This window comes from Phasianus colchicus, chromosome 28 (genome assembly GCF_987193195.1).
Source record: "Phasianus colchicus chromosome 28, bPhaCol1.hap1.1, whole genome shotgun sequence".
NCBI lineage: Eukaryota > Metazoa > Chordata > Aves > Galliformes > Phasianidae > Phasianus > Phasianus colchicus.
The window spans coordinates 2,105,637-2,128,446 of record NC_143463.1 but is presented as its reverse complement, the minus strand read 5'-3'; the positions used below and the strand labels follow the sequence as shown (position 1 = coordinate 2,128,446).

At 44.0% G+C, this 22,810-nt stretch overlaps 1 protein-coding gene across 13 annotated transcripts in view; it reads left to right on the top strand.

Annotated features, from left to right (window-relative positions):
• The window catches only part of RFX2 (regulatory factor X2), a 55,299-nt gene that overhangs the window by 19,611 nt on the left and 12,878 nt on the right, over positions 1-22,810 (top strand). For 3 of the 13 annotated variants that reach the window (XM_031604629.2, XM_031604633.2, XM_031604627.2), the window contains 6 exons: positions 6,721-6,833; positions 9,488-9,577; positions 10,583-10,659; positions 11,361-11,625; positions 16,108-16,182; positions 21,356-21,537. In XM_031604629.2, coding sequence (XP_031460489.1) covers positions 6,721-6,833; positions 9,488-9,577; positions 10,583-10,659; positions 11,361-11,625; positions 16,108-16,182; positions 21,356-21,537 — 802 coding nt within the window. Of the gene's footprint in view, positions 1-584; positions 735-2,000; positions 2,162-2,646; positions 2,800-6,720; positions 6,834-7,948; positions 8,078-9,487; positions 9,578-10,582; positions 10,660-11,360; positions 11,626-16,107; positions 16,183-21,355; positions 21,538-22,810 lie in introns of those variants that run through there. The other 10 variants (XM_090125950.1, XM_090125952.1, XM_031604634.2 and 7 more) reach the window with 8 other exon arrangements.

The window sequence follows — 22,810 nt, the reverse complement described above, 5'->3', positions numbered from 1 at the left end:
ATTATTAACTACTGCTAATAAAAGCTGTTTCCAAATTTGTATTTTTCCATGAGGACCATGTTTCTGAAAAAACAGCCATACTGCTGCTGCCCTCAAAACTCATGTTTTGGATTTATCTGGGTTTCCAGGTAACTGGAGCTCTTAGACGAGCAGGGTTGCTTCTGTTTTAAATTAATTTAACCTAATCAGTGGAAGGCTCTGGTGCCTTCTCTGTTCATATCATTTTGAAGCAATTTAATAAGCAGCCTTTCCAGAATCAGCTTATTATCAAGTTCCTTGTAATATTTGCCTTCCTTTTTCCATCCCCTCCACTTAGCACTGCTTATTAAAAGGCTAAAGGTTATGACTTGCAGTTCAGGACACCCTTCAGATGAGGCTGCTCAAGTGCCAGCTCCTGTTTATCTGGAATACTCACTGTGTTACTCGAGGTGACAAGGGCACATTCATGCTCAGAGCCAGGGATGCCCCCAAGCTTTGCCCCATTTTGCTGCTGAGTTTGGCAGGGCTCTCCCATCCTATGGGACAAAATTGGAAGAAGGAGAACGTCATTGCTCATGGGAATCTCACTGTCCTTCTCTGTGCAGCCCTAACTGCTCCTCTGAATCCAGCTCCTTCTAAACGCTGAGCAGAAAGGATCTTCCACAGCTCCCAGAGCAGCTAAAAGGGAGTAAGGAAATACTGTGGCTCTCCAAAGTTGAGCTGGTATCACATTTTCTGGATATATAATATTTTGGGTAAGGAACAGCCTTCCTTTGGATATAATGTCTGGATAAGGTCTTCCAGTACTTAAAGGGAACTTATGAAAAGAAGAGAGACCAACTTTTTACAGGGTCTGATAGTGGTAGGAGGAGGGGGAATGGCTTTAATCCAAAAAAAGGGGAGATTTAGGTTGGATATGAGGAGGAAATTCGTCAGGATGGTGAGGTCCTGGCACTGCTGCTGAGAGCCATGGGTGCCCCATCCCTGGAGGCCCAAGGCCATGGATTGGGCCCTGGGCAGCCTGAGCTGGGGGGTTAACTAGCTCATGGCAGGGAGTGGGACTTGGGGGGACGGTGCTGGAGGGTCCCTTCCAGCCCAAACGAGGTGTACTCAATACTAACAACCGTGCTGGGAGCTTCACCCCCTGAGTGTTTGCTGTAGTGCATGAAGGAGGTGACAACTTTAATCCTAACCATGGACACAACCACCCAATGGTGATCTGTTTCTGTTGGTTTCACAGCCTTGAAACTCCATTTTCCTGAAGCAGAATGCTGGGTGCAGGCATAGAGACATGCCTGTCCACATCCTCGGTTCAGAGCCGCGTGGCAGCAGCCCACAGTTCCTTCAGCCCTGAGTTTAATGGGCAATGGGAAAATAAAATATTTTCCTGATAGGAATTTCAGGGAAACGCCTGTTATTTCTTGGAGATATCATGCTTTGGAGACAAGCACTGCAGGAATAAAGGATGCATGGAGGCAGGAAGCGAGCTGGGTTTGATACAAGCATTTGCCTTGATTCTGCTCTATGGTGGTGTAATTCATGTGGTCACGTTTTTATTCACGTAATATAGAAATGTGTTCTTTTCCAAATAAAGACAGTTCCTTTCTGTGCTGTAGTTAAAACGCAGCTAATGCCTTTTCAGAGCAAATTATTAAAAAGAGACTAGGCAAAAAATGCTGAAAGAAATGGAAAATACTGAAGAAAACCTCAAATAAAATAAATGTAGCATAGGAGGTGGTAGATAAAGTCAACAGTTGGCGTTCATCTGCTAGAATAGAAAGTGAAGATCTGCTATTTTCTGTATTCCTTTTATTATTTTTGAACACTTCTGAGTTTATTGAGGGTCCTCAGTAGTGAATCTGTTAAAAGCAGAAACCCTGCATCCTTTGTGTAGAGACAAGTTGGTAGATAAACAGGGGAGTAAATACCATTTAGAGCTTGTGTAGAACTTGGTGGTTAAATAATGTTTTTATTTCTTCTGAATCCAGTTGTTGCCATTCTGTTTTTCCTATTTATTCAAGCTCCATGCCAGCTAAACCTGAAAAAAGTTCCAGAAAGCAAATAACTATTTTAAATTGTAAACCTTCCCTTCAAAGTATGCAGAAAATGTACAAAATCAACCAAACAGGAAAAAAAGCAGAAACTTGGACTTGAATTTCAATCCAGCAAGTCAATGCTATGGGTAAGAAATTGTTCATTTCTTCTAATTAAACTACAACTTTCCCATTGCTACACATTTCCCATGTTGGATTTTTGGTAAAACACCAACTATTATGGGATTTCCATAAAAATCTCAGAGCTGTATCACAATCCTGTACATGGAAAAGTGACTGCTTCTGATTCCCTGGTTGTTTTACCCCTTGGTCAGCCTGAAGTCCAGCAAACCAAAAGAAATCTTGGAGGAGAAACTGGGCTCAGTTCAGCATCCTGGCTGTTGGGTACTGCAGATCTCATTAACTGATGGTAATATTAAAGAAGCACAAAGATTACCCATCATTTAGGGTGAAGTTTACTATAAATTCCCTTAGCAATCACATCTGGCTCTTCAGGCTTCTCACTGTTCTGTTGCATCTACCTGCACTTCATTGTAGTTGTGTGTTTTGATGTAACCAAGCTCATCTCTGTTCCCACGGCTGCCTGCATTCTGATTTTGGTTTTTATCTTCAGTCCCTGCTGTAGGATGTGTCTGACAACATGTGCAGGTGGCGATTAAAAACTCAGGATCCCTTCTTTTAGCTGGAGAGCTAATGCAGTTGGCATTTGCTTCCTGTTTAATGAGCGTGGCATCAGAAATAAAGAAGGAAGACATGATGATAGCAGGTTTGCCTGGAAAAATGAACGTTTTTCTTTCTGTCTTCAGTTGAAATGCAAGACATGAAGTATGTTCTTCAGTCTTAGGTTTACTAGTGATTCTTGTGCTTTGAGGCAATTATTTTCTTGGTGGATTTTTATGCCCCATATTTAAAGTCCAGAAATCCCCTTAGAGGGGCAGTGCTAAGCCCATTCTCTAATGGCAAACACAGTCAGTGGAATCACCCAACAGAGGCATTAGCATCTGCTGAGGTTTACTGTAAAACTGAACAATAAATGGCTGAGAATTTGTCCCAGAGGTAGAATTATTGACTATTTTTATTAAAGACAACAAACAAGAACAACCTCATCTGAGACATTTTCCTTCCCCTCATTTCTGCCCTGGTATTGTATTCCATTTCAAAAATTCTGCCAGGAAAAAAATATAATAAAGATGTAATAAAAGAATGTAAAAAGTTTAAATAAGATCAAAGGATGACCAAGTAAGCTTTGAAAAGCAAATTCAATTTTTCCCCACCATAAAATGGTTCACAATATGTTTTGCCTTCCACTGAGCATGTAAATCATTGAAACAAGCCATGTTAGTATTCTCAAAGCAACACTGGTATGCTTTAACCATTATTCTGGCTTAAAAAATGGCACTCACTGTTTGCTGGTGCAGGGTAGGTAGCTCCTGTGTTTTACATTTGCACCTAAAAAATGTAGCTATGTAAATGCAAGACCTAGATGCCATCCATGCACCTCACACACTGCTTTCACCCGTGAGAATCACACTGGTGTGCCAGTCCCACTCCAGGACTTCCTGCCTTTCAGTGAGGCTGCTCCTACATGCAGTAAAAGTAAGGGAGGGGTGGCCAGGAGGAACAGCACTTGCACCCTCTCCTATTAAATCTGGGCAGCTGTAGGGCTGCAGCCCTGCTGAATGAGGAGCAGAGCAGCAAAGGAAAACAATCCGAATACTTTCTCTGGGGCAGGCTCCCTGCTCTGGCTCTAATCAGCAGCAGTTATTAAGACAATTGAGGTCTCAGCATTTAGCAGTGAAGCTTTTTTGTTTGAGCGTCCAGGAGCTGATAGTTTATATTAAAGTGTTCCGTGGAAAAATACTTGGAACTCCTCTTCACCTCTGCGTTCTGTTGAGCCCTGGCTGCTGGGACCCTGGTGCTGGGTGTTGGGCTCCTGTGAGGTGGCTTCCACCCCAGCTGCAGGACAAAGCTTTTGGATGCCCCTCACCGCAAATCAGAATGTGGAAAACATTGCAAAGTGCTCCCTTATCTCTGTTTTCCCAGCGTTTTGGAGCTGGTTTAGGCAGGACAGATTAACAAAGGCAAGGCTATTTACATGAAGGCCGTGAGATTTATGAATGAAGCAGCAACAATTGGAGTTTTATCAAGCCCCAGGCTTGCAGCATGACTACTTGTCTTTCTCAAACACATTCAGTCTTTGACAGCTCTCTGAGGCCAGTGCTTGAAAAACACCTTACAGAGGGGAGCAGGATCGCTTTTTTAGGAGTGGGAAAACTGAAGCATAGGAAAGGGGAAGCATCCTGCTCAAGGTCACAGAGCAAGTTGGTGGCAGGACCAGAAATAGCACCCAGAAGTTATTAGCTTTTTCTGTATTTCCTTTCCTGTCACTGCTGTTTGCTTGGATACCAAGATAGCTGGGGTGTAAACAGAAGGTTTCCAGAGCCCAGCAGCCCTGCAGCCTGATTCATTCAGTGATGATGCAACGTGGAATCCAGATTTCTGCACCGCCTCCTGCAGCCGCTGCTGTGATGCCATGCGTGATGTCACCGTCAGGTTGAGCAGCTTTGAGACTTGTCTGAACCTGAAATGCACAGTTGCACGGGGCCTCACTCACTGCAGTTTTATTCCTTCTGCAGGGTCAGATTCCATCTGCTAACTGGAGAAATAACTAAGTTGTGGTTTTGCTCTTAGCTCTGCATGGAGCTCTGGAGCATTGGGAGTTGGCTATGGTTGCTATTCCTTTCTGTGAACCACTGGTGGCTTTGTTTAGTGCTGATTTGTTTCTCCATCTGTGCAGACTCACCGGCCCAAGGGGCTGCCAGGCTGCTATGCTGCCATCAGCTGTTGGGAGGCGCCAGACACCTTTCCCAGCTCTGTCGGTTTCTTCTGCTGGGACAGCTGCAGCCAACGGGGACCAAATCTGGAGCTGTGGGGAAATGATGGGGCAGTTTCTGAGCTACCAAGGCTGCCAGGAGCAGATCTGCAAAACTTCCTGCAAGGAGTCCTTTCCCAGGCACAGGCTTCAGACAGGTGGCAGAACTGGCACCAAACTGGGGCTGTGCCCCAACACCAAGCACCCATCGCAAGTGTGTTCCATGCTATGCATGAGCAACTTCCAGAAAGGGGAGTGAAAAGGCCTGGGACATGCTTACCATCCTGTTAAAAAGCAGTTCCCCATTTCTCCTTTGGTAGCTGTCTCTGGGATGTGGACAGAGATGTGGGGCACCATGCAGTGGTTGCTTGGAGTGCAGGAATTCTGTTGATACTGTCAGCATCTCAGCAGCACAAATTACTGCTAGCAGATGGCATACATGGTTCTGTCTCTGCAGTTCTCAGGAAGTACAGGATGGCTTCAGTAGGAAATGAATTATTCTCTATGCAGGATGTTCTACTAATGAACAAAATAATACTAAGTCCTGTTCATGTGTTTTGGGGTCCAGCACTCCTGTGTCTGTCCACCTTGTCTGGAAGTACAGCTGCAGATGTCATTGTATTCTTTGTGTCTGGCTTTATTGTCATCAGTAACAGAGCCTGTGTTTTATAACAAATCTGAAACTAATGGTGATGATTTCTTTTGGCAGCAGACAGTTCATCTTCTGCCTCTCTCTGCTCTCGTTTGGTCACTGGGGGAAGCCAGAAGACAAAGTATCAGCAGGGCTGAGGCACTGGTAATCCTGAGCTATCAGAAAAGTGCACTCAAGCGTGATTCTTACAGCCATTCTTGAGACCTTTCTGCAGACCTGAAATGCCAACATCTGCCCCCGTTAGAACCATTCTCAAACTTCTTTTTGCCACCAAGAGCGGTGTCCAGAGTGCCCCTAAACTTCTCATTTTCCCTTTTGCTTCTTCAATTGCACAAAGCTGAAGGAGAAGTTCAGATACTGAAAGGAGTAGAAAAATAAAACTGAAAGGATTCCACCCCATTGTTCGGGGGCTGTGCAGCACACAGCAGCAAGACTGAGGAAGGAGAAATGACTGCTCAAAATGTGGATGTTTCTGAATTTGTTGATTCAGAAGTGATGACAGAAACATCTTGAAAGCATTTTAATTTTTCACAGCAGTCCCCTTAGGGTGGGCAGCACATAGGGCAGGAGGGTGATGGCTTAGGTCCTGCTTTGGGAGTCATGGACAGGATGAAGTGATGTGGGACTTGGCTGGAGGGCAGAGGTGTCCCTTGGAGGTTTGGAATGGCACTCAGCCTCTGCTTGTTCTCTGCATTCATGTTTGATTGAACGCCCCAATTGGACACCCCACTTTCAGAATGCAGCCCCAGGCAGGTATTCAATACAAATTTTACAGTAACCATGATAAAGCAGAAGGGAAGAATAAATGGCTTCAAAAATATGCTCTTACTCTTACAGATCTGTAGTTATCCCTCGCTATGACACAATAATTTTCCAATGCCACTTTTTTGTTATATTTAGAAGTGCATTTTCTGTTCCTTCCCTCCCCTTTCTGCGGAACAATTGTGCAACTTTCTTTTTTCTTAATATAATACCGCATTAAAATTAGATCCAAGACTAAAAAGAGCCCTTGTGTAGGAAGGTAGCTACCTTCCTTCCTATCACTCCCCCTGGGTCTTCCACTGGGATTTTGCTCCATTTAGACACTGGTTCCTGGAGCTCCTGGCTATGGTGAGCGAGCGTAACAGTGCTTCCTATGCTGATGTCCCTTCTGCTCTCTCCAGCAGTGAGCATGCAGAGTTCAGAGGGTGGATCAGACTCAGCAGCTTCCGTGACACTTCATCCTTCTGCATCAGCCCAAGCTCCAGTGGTGCAGCCAGTGCCAGCCTCACAGCAGGTAATGTATGCACAGCTGGAACGCCGTTTCCATGGAGAAGGGACCAGTTCTACCAGTAGATGCATTTTAATCCAGGATCTTATTTGGGGAAAGAGTTTGCTAATCAGTTGTTGAGGCAGTGGTGAGAAACTGTGCTTGGAGATTGTTGATCGAGGCCAGAGATATTTAGCTGTGTTAGCAGTGCTTTTAAACCCCAGAATTTAGATTTTTATCTTAGCTACCTAAGGAACTCAGTTTGTGCCAGTTTGATGTTTTCTCAGTATAATATCTTGCTGTCATTTGTTGTGTCAGTAAAAGCATCAGAAAATGAAATAATCTTTAAAGACATCTCTTGCAGAAAAGTTACCAAGATCAAGAGAAAAAGAGAGGGGGAATGCTAAGCAGATGTGGGTGGAGGAGTCAAAAGGAAGCCTCTTCCTTTTGTGGGTGGATCCTAACATGTTGAATTAGGGAGAGGGGAGATATTTGTGATGTATTTGCATGAACACAATGCTCTTGGAAGGTCTCCTGATAGGAGAGATGAATTAATTGATGAATGAAAACTACCTAGTACAAAACGGGAAGTGTTAAGTATTACTATAGTTCCTTTTTGTGCCATTTGGGGAACTGTCAGAAGAACTTTCCATCACAGTTAAGGAAGCTGAAGGGATAAGAGAATGGGTGGGTGTAGCTGAGCTACACCCTTCTCTCCAGCTCCCAAGTGAGCAGAAGTAGCTGCCATTGGATGCTGGTGGGAAGTGACAATTAAAAATAGTGAATTGGTAGGAGCACTTTGTCCATAGGACCTGGGCATCCACATCGTGCAACTCGGCATTTGGCCAGCCCTCTGTCTTCCTGCAGCCTTCCCAGCATTTATCCAAGTGTTGTTTCTCGTTTGTATGATAATGGTGCGAATGCTGGACAATAGCATAACGTATCTTAGGGACAACGTTAACAAAGTTTAGAAAACCTGCTGGCTTTGGATCATGAAATTACCCATCCAGCATTTCCTAGTGCTGTTGTAATGACATGGCATATTGAGTGGAACTCCGTGGATTAAGGAAAACTCAGAGGAACTTGGAAGAAAGCTCGGAGGAGGAACATCCAGAGAGCCTCCCCCTCCCACCTGCAGGACAAAGGAAACGCTAGGAATGAACTACTGGCAGCAGGAGTGGTGTGAGGCTGAAGCCTTTGGTTTTGTTGATCACTGGTCTACCTTTCAGTGTGAGAGAAGGCTCTTCGAACAGGATGGCCTCATCTTACAGGTTGGGGATGATTAATTATTTTGGTTGGAAGCCGATAGGAATAACCGGGCAGGTGGTGATGAATTACAGAAGTAGCTGAGTTGGGCAGCTGTGCCAAATGGAGGAGAGATGTGTCATTTGGTAAAAGCAATGACAGAGAATGAATGAAAAGTAGGAGAAAGGAACAATTCTCGGTGAGACTTGGAGGCAGTTGGCATTGCCAAGGTCTGACTTGAAAAAGGGCTTTTAATGTTCCTCTGGTCACAGCCTCTTTTGGAAATAAAATAGGCAAAGTGATGGCAGGCGTAATTGTCAGTGTCCTTATCGCTGTCTCAGCTGCAGGATCTCAAATGTATCCAGACTTGTGAAGGTCTCCATGGGGGGCTGGTGATGTAGGGACTGTGTAATTATCATATTCCTGGTAATTCTGCAGGAACAGAATTTCTGGCTGGTTACAAAAGCCATGTCTGGGAGGGTATTAGAGGACTAAAATTCATAAATAGAGATATGACAGCCAATAATTGTCAGGGTCTCTTCTAGGACTCATGTGGGATTGTTTTGCAGCTGTTTATTCTGTTGGCCCAGTTTGCTGGGTATTTTTAAAGCTTCAAGCTGCAGAGGATGACTGTCTCCTTGGAGAAGGTCCTCATCATTTTAAAATGCCATACAGATATTTGGCTTGAATGTTTCCTTTCTTACTTTCATGCCAGTATCCAAGGCTCTGTTCCCATGGGCCTCGCTGAATCATTTATTTCCATCCACATTTGTTTTTCTGGATCTGCAAGGTGCTTAGCACTCTTCAAGACATGCCCAGCCTCCAACAGAGTGTGGAGTGTAATGCAAAGAGCAGGGGGGCGATGGAAAAGGCAGGGGAAAGGTAGAGAACAGTGTTCTGGAGTGACCACTGCAGGGCAGCACGAGTCAAATTTGTGTCCTTGGTGACACTAAAGCCACTAAAGGTGCAGAGCCATAACATCTGTGGTTTGTTGGAGAGTGCAATTTCATATCACAGGAGGCAGAAAGTGGCTCGGTGTAGCAGGAATAAAAGAAGAAGCTTTGCAGTTTTAGGAGGAAGATGTGAACATGTGAGGAACAGTTCTTGTTGTGCTGCACCTGAACATCCTGCTGAACTCCTCCTGTTGAATGCCTTCTGTTGAACTTTTCCTGTCAATCAGCTGCTTGCTGTTACTCTTTTATCTTCCATGGAGAAATTCAGAAATCATGGATGTACTTCTCCACTTTTCCCCAGTTTTGGGTGCTGAGTTCAGTCTGGTGTCACTGCAGATTACATTGGAGGGATGGGGGACCACAGGGTTGTCAACTAAGGAGTTGTCCTGCCTCCCAGAAAGTTTGAAGGGGAATAGATGGCTCACCTGTTCAGAATAACAACAAGCTGCAATAAGTGTGTGTTAATGTATCTTCTTTCTGCAGAGGGTTTTGGTGCAAGCAGCAGGCTCTGCTCCCAAAGGAGCGCAGATGCAGCAGATCTCTGTTCCCAGAGTTCAGCAGGTTCCACAACAGGTAATGTCCCCAAGGGGAGACCCCACACAGGGACTTTGTGTCAGCAGGACTGTACACTCCCCCCATCTCTCATGTCCCACCTGTACTAGATTCTGTGACAAATATCTCCTTTGAAAGATCCATAGTTTTAATTAAAGAGCTGTGTGCAACTGGGGACCTAGTGATCACTGTGAGAGCAGCTTTCTCCGTCTCTCCCTCTCCTTCTTAGACTGGTAATAAAATAAACTCTAAAGATACTTAAGGTTTAGAAAGAACCTTTACTGTAGCAGGTGTCTTGCATACATTTGAAGATTTGATGTTTGATTTTAATTGCCATTTAGTAAGCAGGACTTCTCTGTAAAAATTTTTTAGAGGCAAAGTGGGGTTATTTTTTAGTTACACAGACAAATATACTGGCTGCATGTGGCTTCGTAGGAAGTTTGGGTAACTGAGAACCATGCAAGTGTTTTTATTTATCTGAACTTTGCCTTTTGCAGCCCTTGTTTCCTAAGAAACCAAGCATATGTGGTGCTGTCTCACGTGGACAGTGAGTCTGACTCCTTTGACTTTTTCCTTTAGCAGTTTTTATTTGGTTGCTCAGTTCCAGAAAAACTTGACAGAGGGCAACCACATATCTCCCAGACCAACAAGAAAGTGGGCTGGGATGCAGATGGACGCTGCCAACCTCTCTGAAGGAAAGGCTGCGGTGTGATCTCACCCTTATTAGTCAGCAGAGAAGCAGCCCTCAGACGTGTGTGTGGAGAAAACCCAGCTCCATTGTTTCCACTGCTCATGGAGCAACTACTTATTTATTTATTTATTTTAATTTGAACTTTTAAAATAAATGTGTCCTTTGGGATTCCCAAGCGTGTGTATTTTGGGGTTTTATTTTTGTTGTGATTATCTTTTTTTGTTGAAGAAAGCCTAGGTGTCAAGGTAAGGTTGAAAGTTAAGGATGCAGTATGAAATTTGTCTCACTGTTCCTAGGCAATGGCATGTCTCTAACTGTTATGATGCTTGTTTTAGGTGCAATCCGTGCAGCACGTCTATCCATCCCAGGTCCAGTATGTGGAAGGAGAAGCTGTCTATACCAATGGAACCATGTAAGAGTCTTTTACTCGGTTCACTACTCCACACTGGGTCTAAGCAGTTTGGTCCTGCCGGGTTCTCCTAGTCCAGCACTGCTCCTGGCACTGCCTGCCATTCAAAGGTGGAAGGGAAAAACTTTTTTGCATGCTGCATTGTGTGTGTGGGTGCTAGACTTTAGGCAGAGATGTTGTCCTCATGGAAGGAGTGTTCTCCAGCGAATCCTGCTCTCCCTGATATGAAATGATCCAGTATTTTCCTCTCCCCAGCCCTCTGCAGTGGAGAGCTGGGGCAGGCTTAGGAACCAAAGAATGATTTCTATAGGGAGAAAGGGGCTATGTAAGATTTCCTCTTGCCTCTCTGCTGGGACCTTCTTTGTGCCCCTGCTTGGGTCCTGCTGCCCACTGGGATGCTTTCAGCCTCCACATTTAGGTTGAGACAGCTGCAGAGTGGTCACAGGACTCTGTGTGCACACTGCTTGGATAGGCTGTGGGTGTGGGTCTTTGCTTCAGGGCTGTCACAGGACAGATTAATGATGTCAGAGTTGACTTTTATGGCAGAGTTCGATTTCATTGAAGCAAATCCCTCTGACAATGGAGTCGAGGCCTTTTTTAAAACATGGCGCACGTTGCAAAAGCCATTGTCTGTGAGATTAGATCTGTAAGCTCCTCTCCATCGGCGTGTGCTCCACATCCTAACCCTATTGTTCCTTTGACAGACGAGCCGCCTACTCCTACAACACCGAAGCTCAGATTTACGCCCCTAGCAGTGCAGCTTCCTATTTCGAACCGCAGGGAGGTGGAGCTCAGGTGACTACAGCGGCATCCTCTCCTACAGCCATTCCCTCTCACAACATGGTGGGCATCACCATGGACATTGGGGGAAGTCCGATCCTCTCCAGCTCGGGAGCCTATCTCATTCATGGGGGGATGGAAAACACTAGACATTCTCTGTCACATACTTCACGCTCCTCTCCAGCAACGGTATGTAGCCCTGCAGATGTTGTAGCTCAGGGGCCCGGAATTGTTCCAAGGGAACTGAAAAGCCTTCAGAAAATAAATTCTCCTATCATTATCACCGTGTATATGTCTGTATAACATGTCATGCAAGTGCAAGGAAGAGAATAGACACTGGTGTACTGCACGGATATTTATCCCAGAGTTTAGATGTCTCTCACTGGCAGGCAGAAGCTTGTCAAATGTTTTGAGCAGATCATTCATACACTGAAATTATGCAGCATGGAGATAAGAGCTATGTTCTCAGAGTTTGGGGCTTTTTCTTTCCCCAAGCAAAATGTTTTGGCTTTCCAATTCAAAAGAATTGTCTATGTTAACATTTTTTAATAGCATCTGAACACGAGGCTTATCCCAAAGTAAAGAAATATATATTTTTAATTATAAAGAGACCTGAAAAGTCCATTATTAACATGGTGAATAATTACTGCAAAAGGTATGTCAAGCTGATTTCTCCAAATTCGCAATGACTGAAAAGCTTTCATATATCTCCTACACCACTGTGTATTCTGTCTTTGCCATATGTTACAGAAAATGTATTTTAGGGATAATACTGCTCTTACACAAACGTATAAAGCTCTAATATTTTTTATTTGTGTCTTTCCAACAATCAGAGGTGCCAGGTTTAGAAGCATAGCTGTACAACTGTATGGGACTATGAGAGATAGCTTAACCTAAAGCAGCCTTCCCGTGGCTAGAAGCTATCAGAGTTTTATCTGAGAATCTACAAAGTCTTAGTAGCAACTGTTGCCAAGAGTTGGTTGGAGTTTGTATTGTGGGACAGTATTCACCTTCCTTTTCACCTGACGTTGGTGTGTGTATGTGTGTATACAGTTCTGTGTAAATGTGATTACAAATATAGGTGCAATTGAGTTTATGTGGCTGGATTTTAAAACATGAAAAGCACTACTTAGGGTGAAAAATGGGAGCTGCTGGCTACTGAGTTCTCTTGAATCTCTGGCCGACAAGGCTCCACTTTCTTGTCCCACAGCATTTTAAAACACAGACTTAAAACACTTTGGATCTTTTGATCCCACAGTGAATGCGTTCTGCCTTAGGTAGAAATACCTGTCAGTGGAGAACAGTCTTAGCTCAGGGTGAAGGAGAAAATGTGGTGACAACTCTAGGAATGAGTGGCAGATTCACTGGACTAGCAGATTTCTTTTGTGAGAGTTTTCTGTGTGTTTTAATTACTCAGAGTTAAGAACCAGCACTGGAACTTCCTCTGATTTTGCTCATGCTTGTTATTTTGAGCGAAGTAGCTGCTGATCATTTCACCTGTGTGTGACTGCATCTTGCAAATCTGCACAACATTACTTTTTTTTCTTTATTTCCATGGCAATGGACTCAGTGTAAAAAGGCCAAGTGTGATGTGTCAGTACAAATGTCCCATGAACAGATTTGTTTTGTAGCTGTCTATCACATGAGACAAGTTGTTCAGAAAAAAAAAAAATTAGGAAGTGACCTTTATGAAAATGCATCTGAAAAAAAAGTCACTCTGTTGCATGTAGGAATGAACTTTCAGAAGTGTCTGTGGCTCCTGTGGATAAGCTTAAGAGTGCTAACTAATGAATGATGCTTGTGTGGAAGATGGTGTAGGGGCATGTCCATCTGTGGCTTTCAGTTCTTTCAGCGCAGACCAGAGCTGGAGGGAGATAAGGTAGATCTTTCAGGGACATTCAGAGCCATGATAGATGCTTTTAATTTCACACAGTAATGGGTGGACAGATAGTGGAAGGCAAGGGCAATATCAAGATAATGTCACTGGGTAATAACATTATTTTTATTTGCAGTGTTTCGCTTAAACAGAGAATAGGGAAGCCTGGTGTTGCAAGCCTGCAGACCTAACAAAAACAGTTGGGGCAGGATTAAGACCTTAACTGTGGAGAGAACACAATTACAGCTCATGCAAATGTAGGCAAGGAAGAAATGTTTGCACGTGGTCTCAGGTGTGCAGTGTGAAGAGTTTGGGTGTCAACACAGCCAGCAATGCAAGGACAGCAACAGAGATGCTGCTGCAAGGAACAGGGAATCGTGAGGGCTTGGAGGATGCTGACTGCTTGTGGCAGAGCCAAAACAGAAACCTCAGAGGGAAAACCAAGGAGAGTATCTTCAAAGAGAGTGAGATGGGAACAAGGGATCACAATTAGCAATGGAATAAGAGCAGAGCTGCCTCAGGAGGTTGAGAGATGTTTGGCAAAGGGTGTATGCACACTAAAATAAAATCTTCAAGTATTAAAAAGAAAAAATCCAGCATCCTCCAAATCTGCTGGAATAAAGATCTTCTTCTTCTAGTGGGCTGTAACAGAGCATCACATGGTTCTGTTTGGTGTCTGTACTGCCAGAGCACTATTAATCTTCATCTAAATTAAACTGGGCCAGGAAATCCCTCAGAACTGTCTTCCATCTGGTCCCAGTAACTCAGTCTTTACCCAATGCACTCCAGTCCTTTCTTGGACAGGTTTTGCTTGTCCAGCAGTTAGTGAGCAGTAGCTGAGAGGTGCTGCTGGTTTGTACAGCTATGGTTGCAGAATGAATAACCAACTGTAAAGCAGCTTGTCTTCTACCTGCTGCACCACTCTAGGCAGCCCCACAATTGCAGTCTTTTCCTGTATCCTAGGGTGGGATAGAGAGCAGAACAGCTCTCCTTTAATGAGCTGATGACATTTCATCAGGGCACATGGTGCTTTTTAACTTCAAAGTCAAGAAATTTAGCACCTATTCTCATAGAGCAGCTATTGAACTGTTCTTTTATCAAAAAGCTCTCTTTCATAAAGGACTGCTTAAAAAATTTCAGTCTTTTTTTTTCCTGCAGATGTAAGGTGTCCATTTGTACTGGACACTTACCAAAATGCCAAAAGGACAAGTGGTACTTCTGTGTTTGCATAAGAGATGTTGCTCAACAGGCACTGCCCTGCTCAGCTGGTTCTGCCCCTGAACAGAGGAAGGAAATGGTGTCTCCCTCTCACACTTTGACTCATTTCCTGAAGGCTGCGTCAGCAGTCAATCTGTGCTGATGGGTTTTGGTTCCTCATGGTGCATTAGGGCGTGCAAGTTTTCTCAAAATCCAGTGAACCATATGCTTGGGCTGACCCTTTTTTGAATTCAGTGATAACTTACTGAGAGGTGCCACAGTGATGTCTCCTGGGGGCAGAAACCAAGGAATTTATGCTGGAGGTTTTTGGACAGTGTCACATTCATACACGGATATGGCAAAGCCTGGACATTTTCTTACTGAACTGAGCTTCAGATGTTAGATCTCACTTCTCTGATAGAGCTTGGTTTTGTACCTGGCTGTTTTTTTCTCCACCCTTATCTTTGCCATGCTAGGAGTCAGTGCAAACTTGAGTATAGGGAGATAGCTGTATGTAAATGAAGCCATAAGCTGACTGATCATCATGCAGATGTGATGCTTTTTGCATGCACCTCCAGATACATGTGTGACCATGCATGTTAGATGGTGATAGATGCTAAACTTGATAAGAGATAGGTGCTGGTTGCAAGTTCTGTAGCATGCTGCCTTATCCTGCCTGCTCTAACAGGTCACAGATAAAGGGTTTGGAGAACATCTACTGGAAACAACAGGAACTGACAGAAAACTGCCAGTCCCTCAACCTGAGGTGCTTCTTTATCCTTCCACATTTGCAGAAACCTTGTGCTCAGGAGCAGTAGAGCTCTGGACCAGCAGCATTCTGCTAAGTCGTTTGCCAGAGATTGCCAAAGGATCCCCAGCAGTAACACAAAAAGGGTCTAGGAGGGGGTCACAGCACAGGGCAGCAGCAAGAGCTAGGCTGGGAGTAGAAGAGAAGGTAGGAGCGGGTAGAGGAAAGCAAAGGGTCTGTTCAGAAGCCAAGATGTATGGCAGAAGCTCTGAGATCAGAGGAAATGAGTACAATAGCAGCCTGCATAACAGCAAAGATGCATTCCATTTCAGCTTGCACACTCCTTGTATCAACCCTCCTGGTGCCTCTGTTTTATTTCAGTGCTTTTAGTTCTTTGTCAAAATTTTAAGAAGTAATAAGTTCATTAATCCCAGTTTTCCATGAAAGATCTGAGTACAATGCACCTCCTCTGTACCAGTGTTCTTTGATTTGCTGCAGTGCATCTGTATGGTGGTGTTTTGGTCTAGGCATGAAAGGGAGAGAAGGAAAACTGCTTCCCCTTTATAATGGGCAGTGCTTATAGTGGAAGAGCAAATATCCCCCTGTCTCACTCTGTCAGCCTAACAGGGACTCTTGCTGTGTTGTTAGTTTGCATGCCATACAATAACGTCTTTCAGCTTCATCCCATAAGGACTGTGCCTCATCTACTTGCTCTTTTCACAAGCCTGTTGATATGAAGCATAAATCATTCAAGTATTAATAAGGGTAAAATCCTGGCTGTTGCTAACTATCTGATTTCCTTTCTTTTTCTTTTTTCCTTTTTTTTTTTCCCTGTGCACATTTTCTTTAGCTTGAAATGGCGATTGAAAACCTACAAAAAAATGAAGGGATTACATCACACAAAAGCAGTTTGCTCAACAGCCATGTAAGTTGCAATCGGAATTTACAACCTCTTTCCTGCTTTGGTTGAAGCATTATTTGTAGCTGTTTGGTGTATTCAAGAGCACAAAGCACTCAAAGCAGCCCATGATTCAGCTGTGCTGCCCAAAGCAGCCCATTCCTAAGAAACAAGAATTGATGCAAAAGCTGCCATGATGTTAATGTTTGTTTATGAGAAGCTCTGGATTGTGTTAACTGCCTCTACCCTGTATTTATTTATTTCTTCTACCTTGCAATGGAAATTGCTGGCAATTAGATAAACACATTTGAGGAAGTTCTTTCCTTTTGGTGAAATTGGAAGATGGCTGGAGAATAACTTGCAATTCTACAGCAATAACTTGGAGTGGATCATGACAAATATCCCCTAGATTCCAAATACCAAAAGCCTACTCCTGTGAATACTTTATTGCCTCTTTCTGTGCCTCAGGAAGACCATTGCTGTTACAATGCTATGCTAAATCCATTTGCTAGGCCTCTCTGTTCTTACTATGCCAATAACTTCCCTGCTTTGTGTGAAGTTCCTGCTGTTCTACTGGGTCTACTCAGGGTCTTCTGCATCATGGTTTATGGCTTCCATGCAGTAATGCTTAACAGCAAGCACATGCTTGTGTCAGATTTGAGAAGTCTAATTCAAGTCCTACTGAAGTTACTGGGTTTGCCTTGACTTCACTGTGGTTTGGGTAAGGCTGAAGCATGTTCTGCTCTGATAACTCACAGTGCACTAAGTGGTACTTCCTTATTCTAACAAATTTAGTCTTGCTTCATACTTGGAGGCAGATATGTTGTCATTCTTGAGTAGGTTTGACCTTTTCACCGTACAGAAATAGGCAGAGAAAATTAGAGGAACTTTCAAACTAATGTTCTGATATCTTAAGCTGATTCCAAACTTCAAGCCTGGGCTCCTGGGTGAGCTCAGTTCATATTTCAGGTGCTAGAAATAGAAGGATCCTTGCTGTAGCTGGGAAAATACACTGTTGTGGAATCAGGCTTTGATCTGAGCGTTAGTGCACATCCTTCTTGCCCCAGGTTGCAGCCACACTTCTGCCCCTCAGCCACACAGGTTTGGCTAAGGGTAATGTCCTGCAGAACTGTTCTTGTTCATTGCAGCACAGACAGGGGCAGAGTGGAGCAGAGTGGGGTAGGGAGTGGAGTGATTCTGAAGGAGGTTTGGAAAAAGGAGAAAAAGAACAGAGCAAGGAAAGTGAAGACAGAGATTTCATCTGACGACAGGTCATGTGGAACGGAGGTGGGGCCAGACCCAGCCTCCCAGCAGTGCCACCTCACTTCTTTCTTGCAGGACAAGACATAGCATAAGGTCTCTGCCCATGTCACTGCTCAGTGTTTGAGTCTCCTGGCTCAGTCCCAACCATTCTGCAGTGTGAGGCTGTGTCCATGTACACGTAGAAGCAATGAGGAGGCAGCAGTGCTGCAGTGCCTGCAGGAAATGCAATGTGCTGCAGGACCAGGTTGGGTGATTTCCTCTCAGAGCTCGAGGGAGCTCAGTGAAGCTGCCTGGAAAAGCCTCTGCCTGTTGTGGAAGTCTTCAGGACCTTCCTGTGCAGTTAGCCTCAGTCTATGGCTAAGTGTCCGCGTGCGTCCCCTGGTCCATGCTGAGTTATAATGTTTTCTGTTACATGGGATATTTCAGTTCCTACCTTCCATGCTTACTGTGAAGACAGGCAATTACATATCTCAGCTGCCTGCCTGAATATTGTCAGGCTCGCCAGTGAGAATCAGAAAGCAAAACAGAAGGGAACTGTGATTTGTCAGGGCTGAAAGGAAAACAGGAGCTTGACATGGGGGACAGAAATCAAAACAGAGCTCACAGCCCCGAGCAGTGGTAGCATCACAAGCCAAGGTGGTAGCAAAATGCAATCCTTTAACCCGACAAATGTTCCTCTTTTGGAAGACCTGGTACCCAAGGGAAGCTTTGAGGTGATGTTAATTGCACCATTAGTTGTGGTTTAATTACATTTATTCTTAAGGTTGAAGAATTTTTCATCGAGTGTTCTGCCTCTCATTTTAAACTGCACTTTTTGCAAATTTGTAAATTCTTAGGATAATGGTTTATTTTATGGCCATCAGCAGATTTTTCATGTCAGGGTTTTCTTTAAAGGAAAACAAAATGTATCTCAATCAAGAGGGTTTGGTTTTTTTTACATAACTCAGTTTATACAGAGTCCATGCCGTAAGGAGCCACTCTTGATAACTGAAATTACCCTTGAAAACTCTGAGAAGTTACTTAAGTGCACTTGAAATATCGAGTGTAGAAGCCAAAGCGAATGGTAATACCCAGTGAGAAGTGATGCTTCTATTGAAATTATGTCCATCAAATACTGTTCCTGAAAAGCTCTGCTCACAAGTGCACTCCGGAGTCTCTGGGTCAGAGCATTATTCTCTGACAATGAGGAGCTTGCAGATGATGCAGAGGGAGGGAAGTGGTGGTTTTTCAAGAAAACTTTTGAAGAAAAAGTGTAGATTTTGGGGACATCTAATTGTGGAAGGCTGTGAGGTGTCCCAGCCTTGGGTGAAACTCCCACGTGTGCCCCACAGGTGTGTGTCCTCATGGGTTTGTTCGGTTCCATAGAAGGATCTATAACAAAACCTCCAAACCTGGAGCTTCTCCTTTTTACACAGCATCACTTCTTCCACCCTCTGATCCCTCCTTGAATCAAGGGCTGTGTTAAAGGGTTGTTTTTTTACATCAAAACAGACACTCGATAGAAATAAAGTGTAAGTAAAAATGAAATGGAAATGTTCCTCTGCGTGTAACACAACCAGCAGCATACAGCTGCACTGAGATTTTATTGGAGCCTGATCATAACACAATCAGAAGTGAAACTGGTGTATTTTGTCACTGTCACAACAGAGCCCAGTGTCAAAAAGTAAACAGAATAGAGAACGCAAACAGGGAGAATCTTTAATGTTCTTATTTTAAGTGCCCAGTGCGTTGTTGGTAATGCAGGAAGAGCAAAAATCGTCCTTTGAAAATTATTTGTATCCTCACACATGCCTTTTTTGAGTTCTTTTGTGCATTTTGCATCAAATTCCAATTCAGCAGTGGGAGTTAATCTCGTGAAACTCCATAGTGTTTGAAGGAATGTTAAAAAACACTGCAGAGTGTTGGAAGGTGGAGGGGATGTTGTAGGATTAAAGTGAAAATCTCCAGGGTCAAATTGAAATGCCTGTTTTTCAAGGCATGGAATTAGGGCAGGTTTAGAAGAGTAGAAATAACCAATCCATAGTCATTATCTTCCATTGGATAAATAAAAGGTAAAGAAAACAAAACAAAAAAAAACCCCAAAACTTATTAATCATTATTTTTTTAAATATAAGGGATGGGTCAAAATAAGTGCAGGTGTGGACTGGTTAGAGACAGAACTGCTGCTGGTTCTTCATGTCCTGAGTGCTGGGGAGTGCTTTTGTTAGAGGCAGCTGTAAGGGATGAGTTCATCGGAGCCTCGGGTCTGCAGTGGCCTTTTGGGGACTGCCCACCACATCTCCTGGTGCAAATAGGGGCAGGGAGGCCACCAGCAGTCACTGCCTCATAGGTCTGTAGGGTTTGGGCTCCAGAAAGTTCATTTTCTGTGCAAAGCAGTGCGAGTGGAGGGAGGTTTGAAGGGGGCAGACATGTGGCTCTTGAAAAGCAGGCTGGGGAGCTGAGCAGGAGGTTTTTCTTCTTCCTGCTGTGGCATTCTGTGCCCTGCTCCAAAGCCCACCACTGCTGATGGTCATTGGACTTGATGATCCTTATGGGTCTGTTCCAACTCAGAGTATTCTATGATTCTATGATCTGAATGTCTGGGTGTGTTGGATCAAACCAAGTAACAGAACTCATTTTAACTGTGCTTCATTGGATTCAGCTTCTTTGGCATAGCAGAAGTTGAAATTTCAGTACGTGGATGATAACCACAGAGCATGCATCTGCAGGTGCTGATAGCTTATAGCTCGGAAGCATTTGAATGAGAGCAAAGTGGGGTGGGAAATGCAGAAACTGAAAACGACTGAATTGAGTGAGGTGTCAGAAATGTCACTGCACACTGCAGGTTGTGTTCTCACAGTTATTGACATAAAACTCAAGCAGTGTAGTGGTGAATTGGGACCCTCAAGTTTCACCAAGGGAAAATGATAGAAAAAAGGCAGTTATTGAAGTATGAGTGGGGAGGATTGAAGCATAGGCCTCTTGTACCTCCATGTACGTGGTTGAGTCCCACTGGTTTCTAAGGTTGTGCTTAAGTACAATATGTTCTTGACTTCTTTGTTGTAAGGAGATAATGGGGTGAACATTTTAACCTCCAGAAGTTGACTTTGTTTTGCCACTAATGAGCTGCAAATGCAGCTGCATCTGATGGAGCTGTGCCACCTTTATATAGATGTCTGTGCAGAGGTCTGGATGTAGAGACTCACTGGGAAAGTATTGATCCCAAATAGCCCCAATGTCAGTGAAAGGACTCCTACCAAAGCTATTGATTTTAATCCATTTGTACATTTGGTTCCTTCAAAAATTCCCTTAATATAACACAACACTTACTCCTTTAGCCAATTAAAGGAGATTAGATTTTTGACTTTTTTGTGTTTTAATTCCTGTACTGCCATTTTCATCCTTTCTGACCATCTGGATATAAATAATTTATATTTAATTGCAAACTCTAATCAACAGAAATGTCAGAAGAAGTTCAAGCAACAAGTTTTGGAAAGTAATAGGCGAAACACCTCAGATTTCCAAGGTTGGGTGGTGAACTATTTATTGCTAGGGGAACAGCTGCAGACATGCCAATCTTCAAATGAATAAAGTTTTTGTAGCATCTTTGTTTCCCTGAAATTTATTCATCCAAGACAGTTTTTAACGTCTTCATTCTTGGCAAACAGCTCTATCTTGGTCCCACAGGAATTTATCCAAATGCAAGATGGACACTGAGATGGCAGGATCAGTGGTTTTGTTTCTTTGTTAGCTTTGGATTGGGGGTCCTTCTACTCTTATAACAATGTTGCTGGCATAATTATCACTTATACAAATTAACCACGCAGTGTTCAGTTCTCTTGAGCTCTGAATGTCAGATATTGCTGCTGACATGAAGCACTGCCATTGGTTTTTGTAGCCCGTTCCAGCCCTCTTTAGACTTTCACGTGTTCTTTATTTATGTCTCCCATACCTAAAGCTCCAGTGGTTGTTGGACAACTACGAGACAGCGGAAGGTGTGAGCCTGCCCCGGAGTTCTCTCTACAACCACTACCTGAGGCACTGCCAGGAGCACAAGCTGGACCCAGTGAATGCTGCTTCCTTTGGAAAACTGATCCGGTCGGTGTTCATGGGGCTGAGGACTCGCCGCCTGGGAACCAGGTTGGTGGGGGAGCTGGGGCTGGAGGTGGTGGGGAGAAACTTCCCAGAACTGGATGATTTTCAAAGTCCTTTCCAACCTAAACTGAGACAGGGGAGGATTAGACTGGATATTAGGAGGAAGTTTTGCACTCAGAGGGTGGTGAAGCACTGGAACAGGTTGCCCAAGGAGGCTGTGGATGCCCCATCCCTGCAGGCATTCAAGGCCAGGCTGGATGTGGCTCTGGGCAGCCTGGTCTGCTGGTTGGAGACCCTGCACACAGCAGGGGGTTGGAACTGGATGAGCATTGTTCTCCTTTTCAACCCAGGCCATTCTATGATTCTAAGCCATGCCATGATTCTGTGGCACACTGTCCTGTGGGTGAGCTGGGGATGCTCTCAGTGTACACTCAGTGGCAAGGTGCAGGCAAGCAAGAGATAGATGCTGGCTGGGCCTTCAAAGTGCAGAGTGAGTGACAGCTCCCAAGCTCAGCTGCATCTTGCCTTCCCCCACCACTGTGTATGGCTGTGGGTGCTCTACAGCTCCTTGCATCAGGGATTAATTAAAAGCAAATATTTTGTATAGCCACTAATTTCAGGGGCTGTAGTTTGTTCTCAAGAACAAAGCATGTGGCTTCATGTTTTGCAGAAAAAAAGAGCATTGCACTGTTCTTGTGGGATCTGCAACTCCTCTCACACACATAGAAAATCTACCAAGTGTAACTTGGCAGGCACGGGTCTTTCTTCTGAGATGTATAGAAACAACCAAACATTATGTTATAGGAAAAAAAAATTGCTATAGTAAATCACAGGACTAATTTCCATGTGTTGTGAGGCAAAGCTCTTTCTGAACAGGAATCAGCAGGGTGAGGATGTTAATTTCAGACATGTTCTGGGATTTTGGTGACAGCACCTCATTCTGAATTCAATCTAAGCCCGTTTCTCAAGGAATCTAAGGACATTTTATTTAAATCCAGGTTGTTTTTCATCCCATTGTTTTCTCTTGATCACCATTGCTGCTGTCAGCTGCGGGATCCAGCGTTCTGCTGCAGAGTTCCTTCTGGATCCAGGAATGTTCTCCATCAGCAGTGGGAACAGATCTCAACTCCCTGATACAGACAAGGTGTTCAGACATCCCTATAGATATGGAGATGCCTTATTTCTGAAATTCACAAAGAAGAAGGCTGAATCTTCTTAACAAGTATTTGTTTTAAAATATCACAGACTCGTATGGTGCAACAAGAAAGGTGAAACTTAAGAATCTATACTTGCAATAATGGCATGTGTCCTTCAGGGA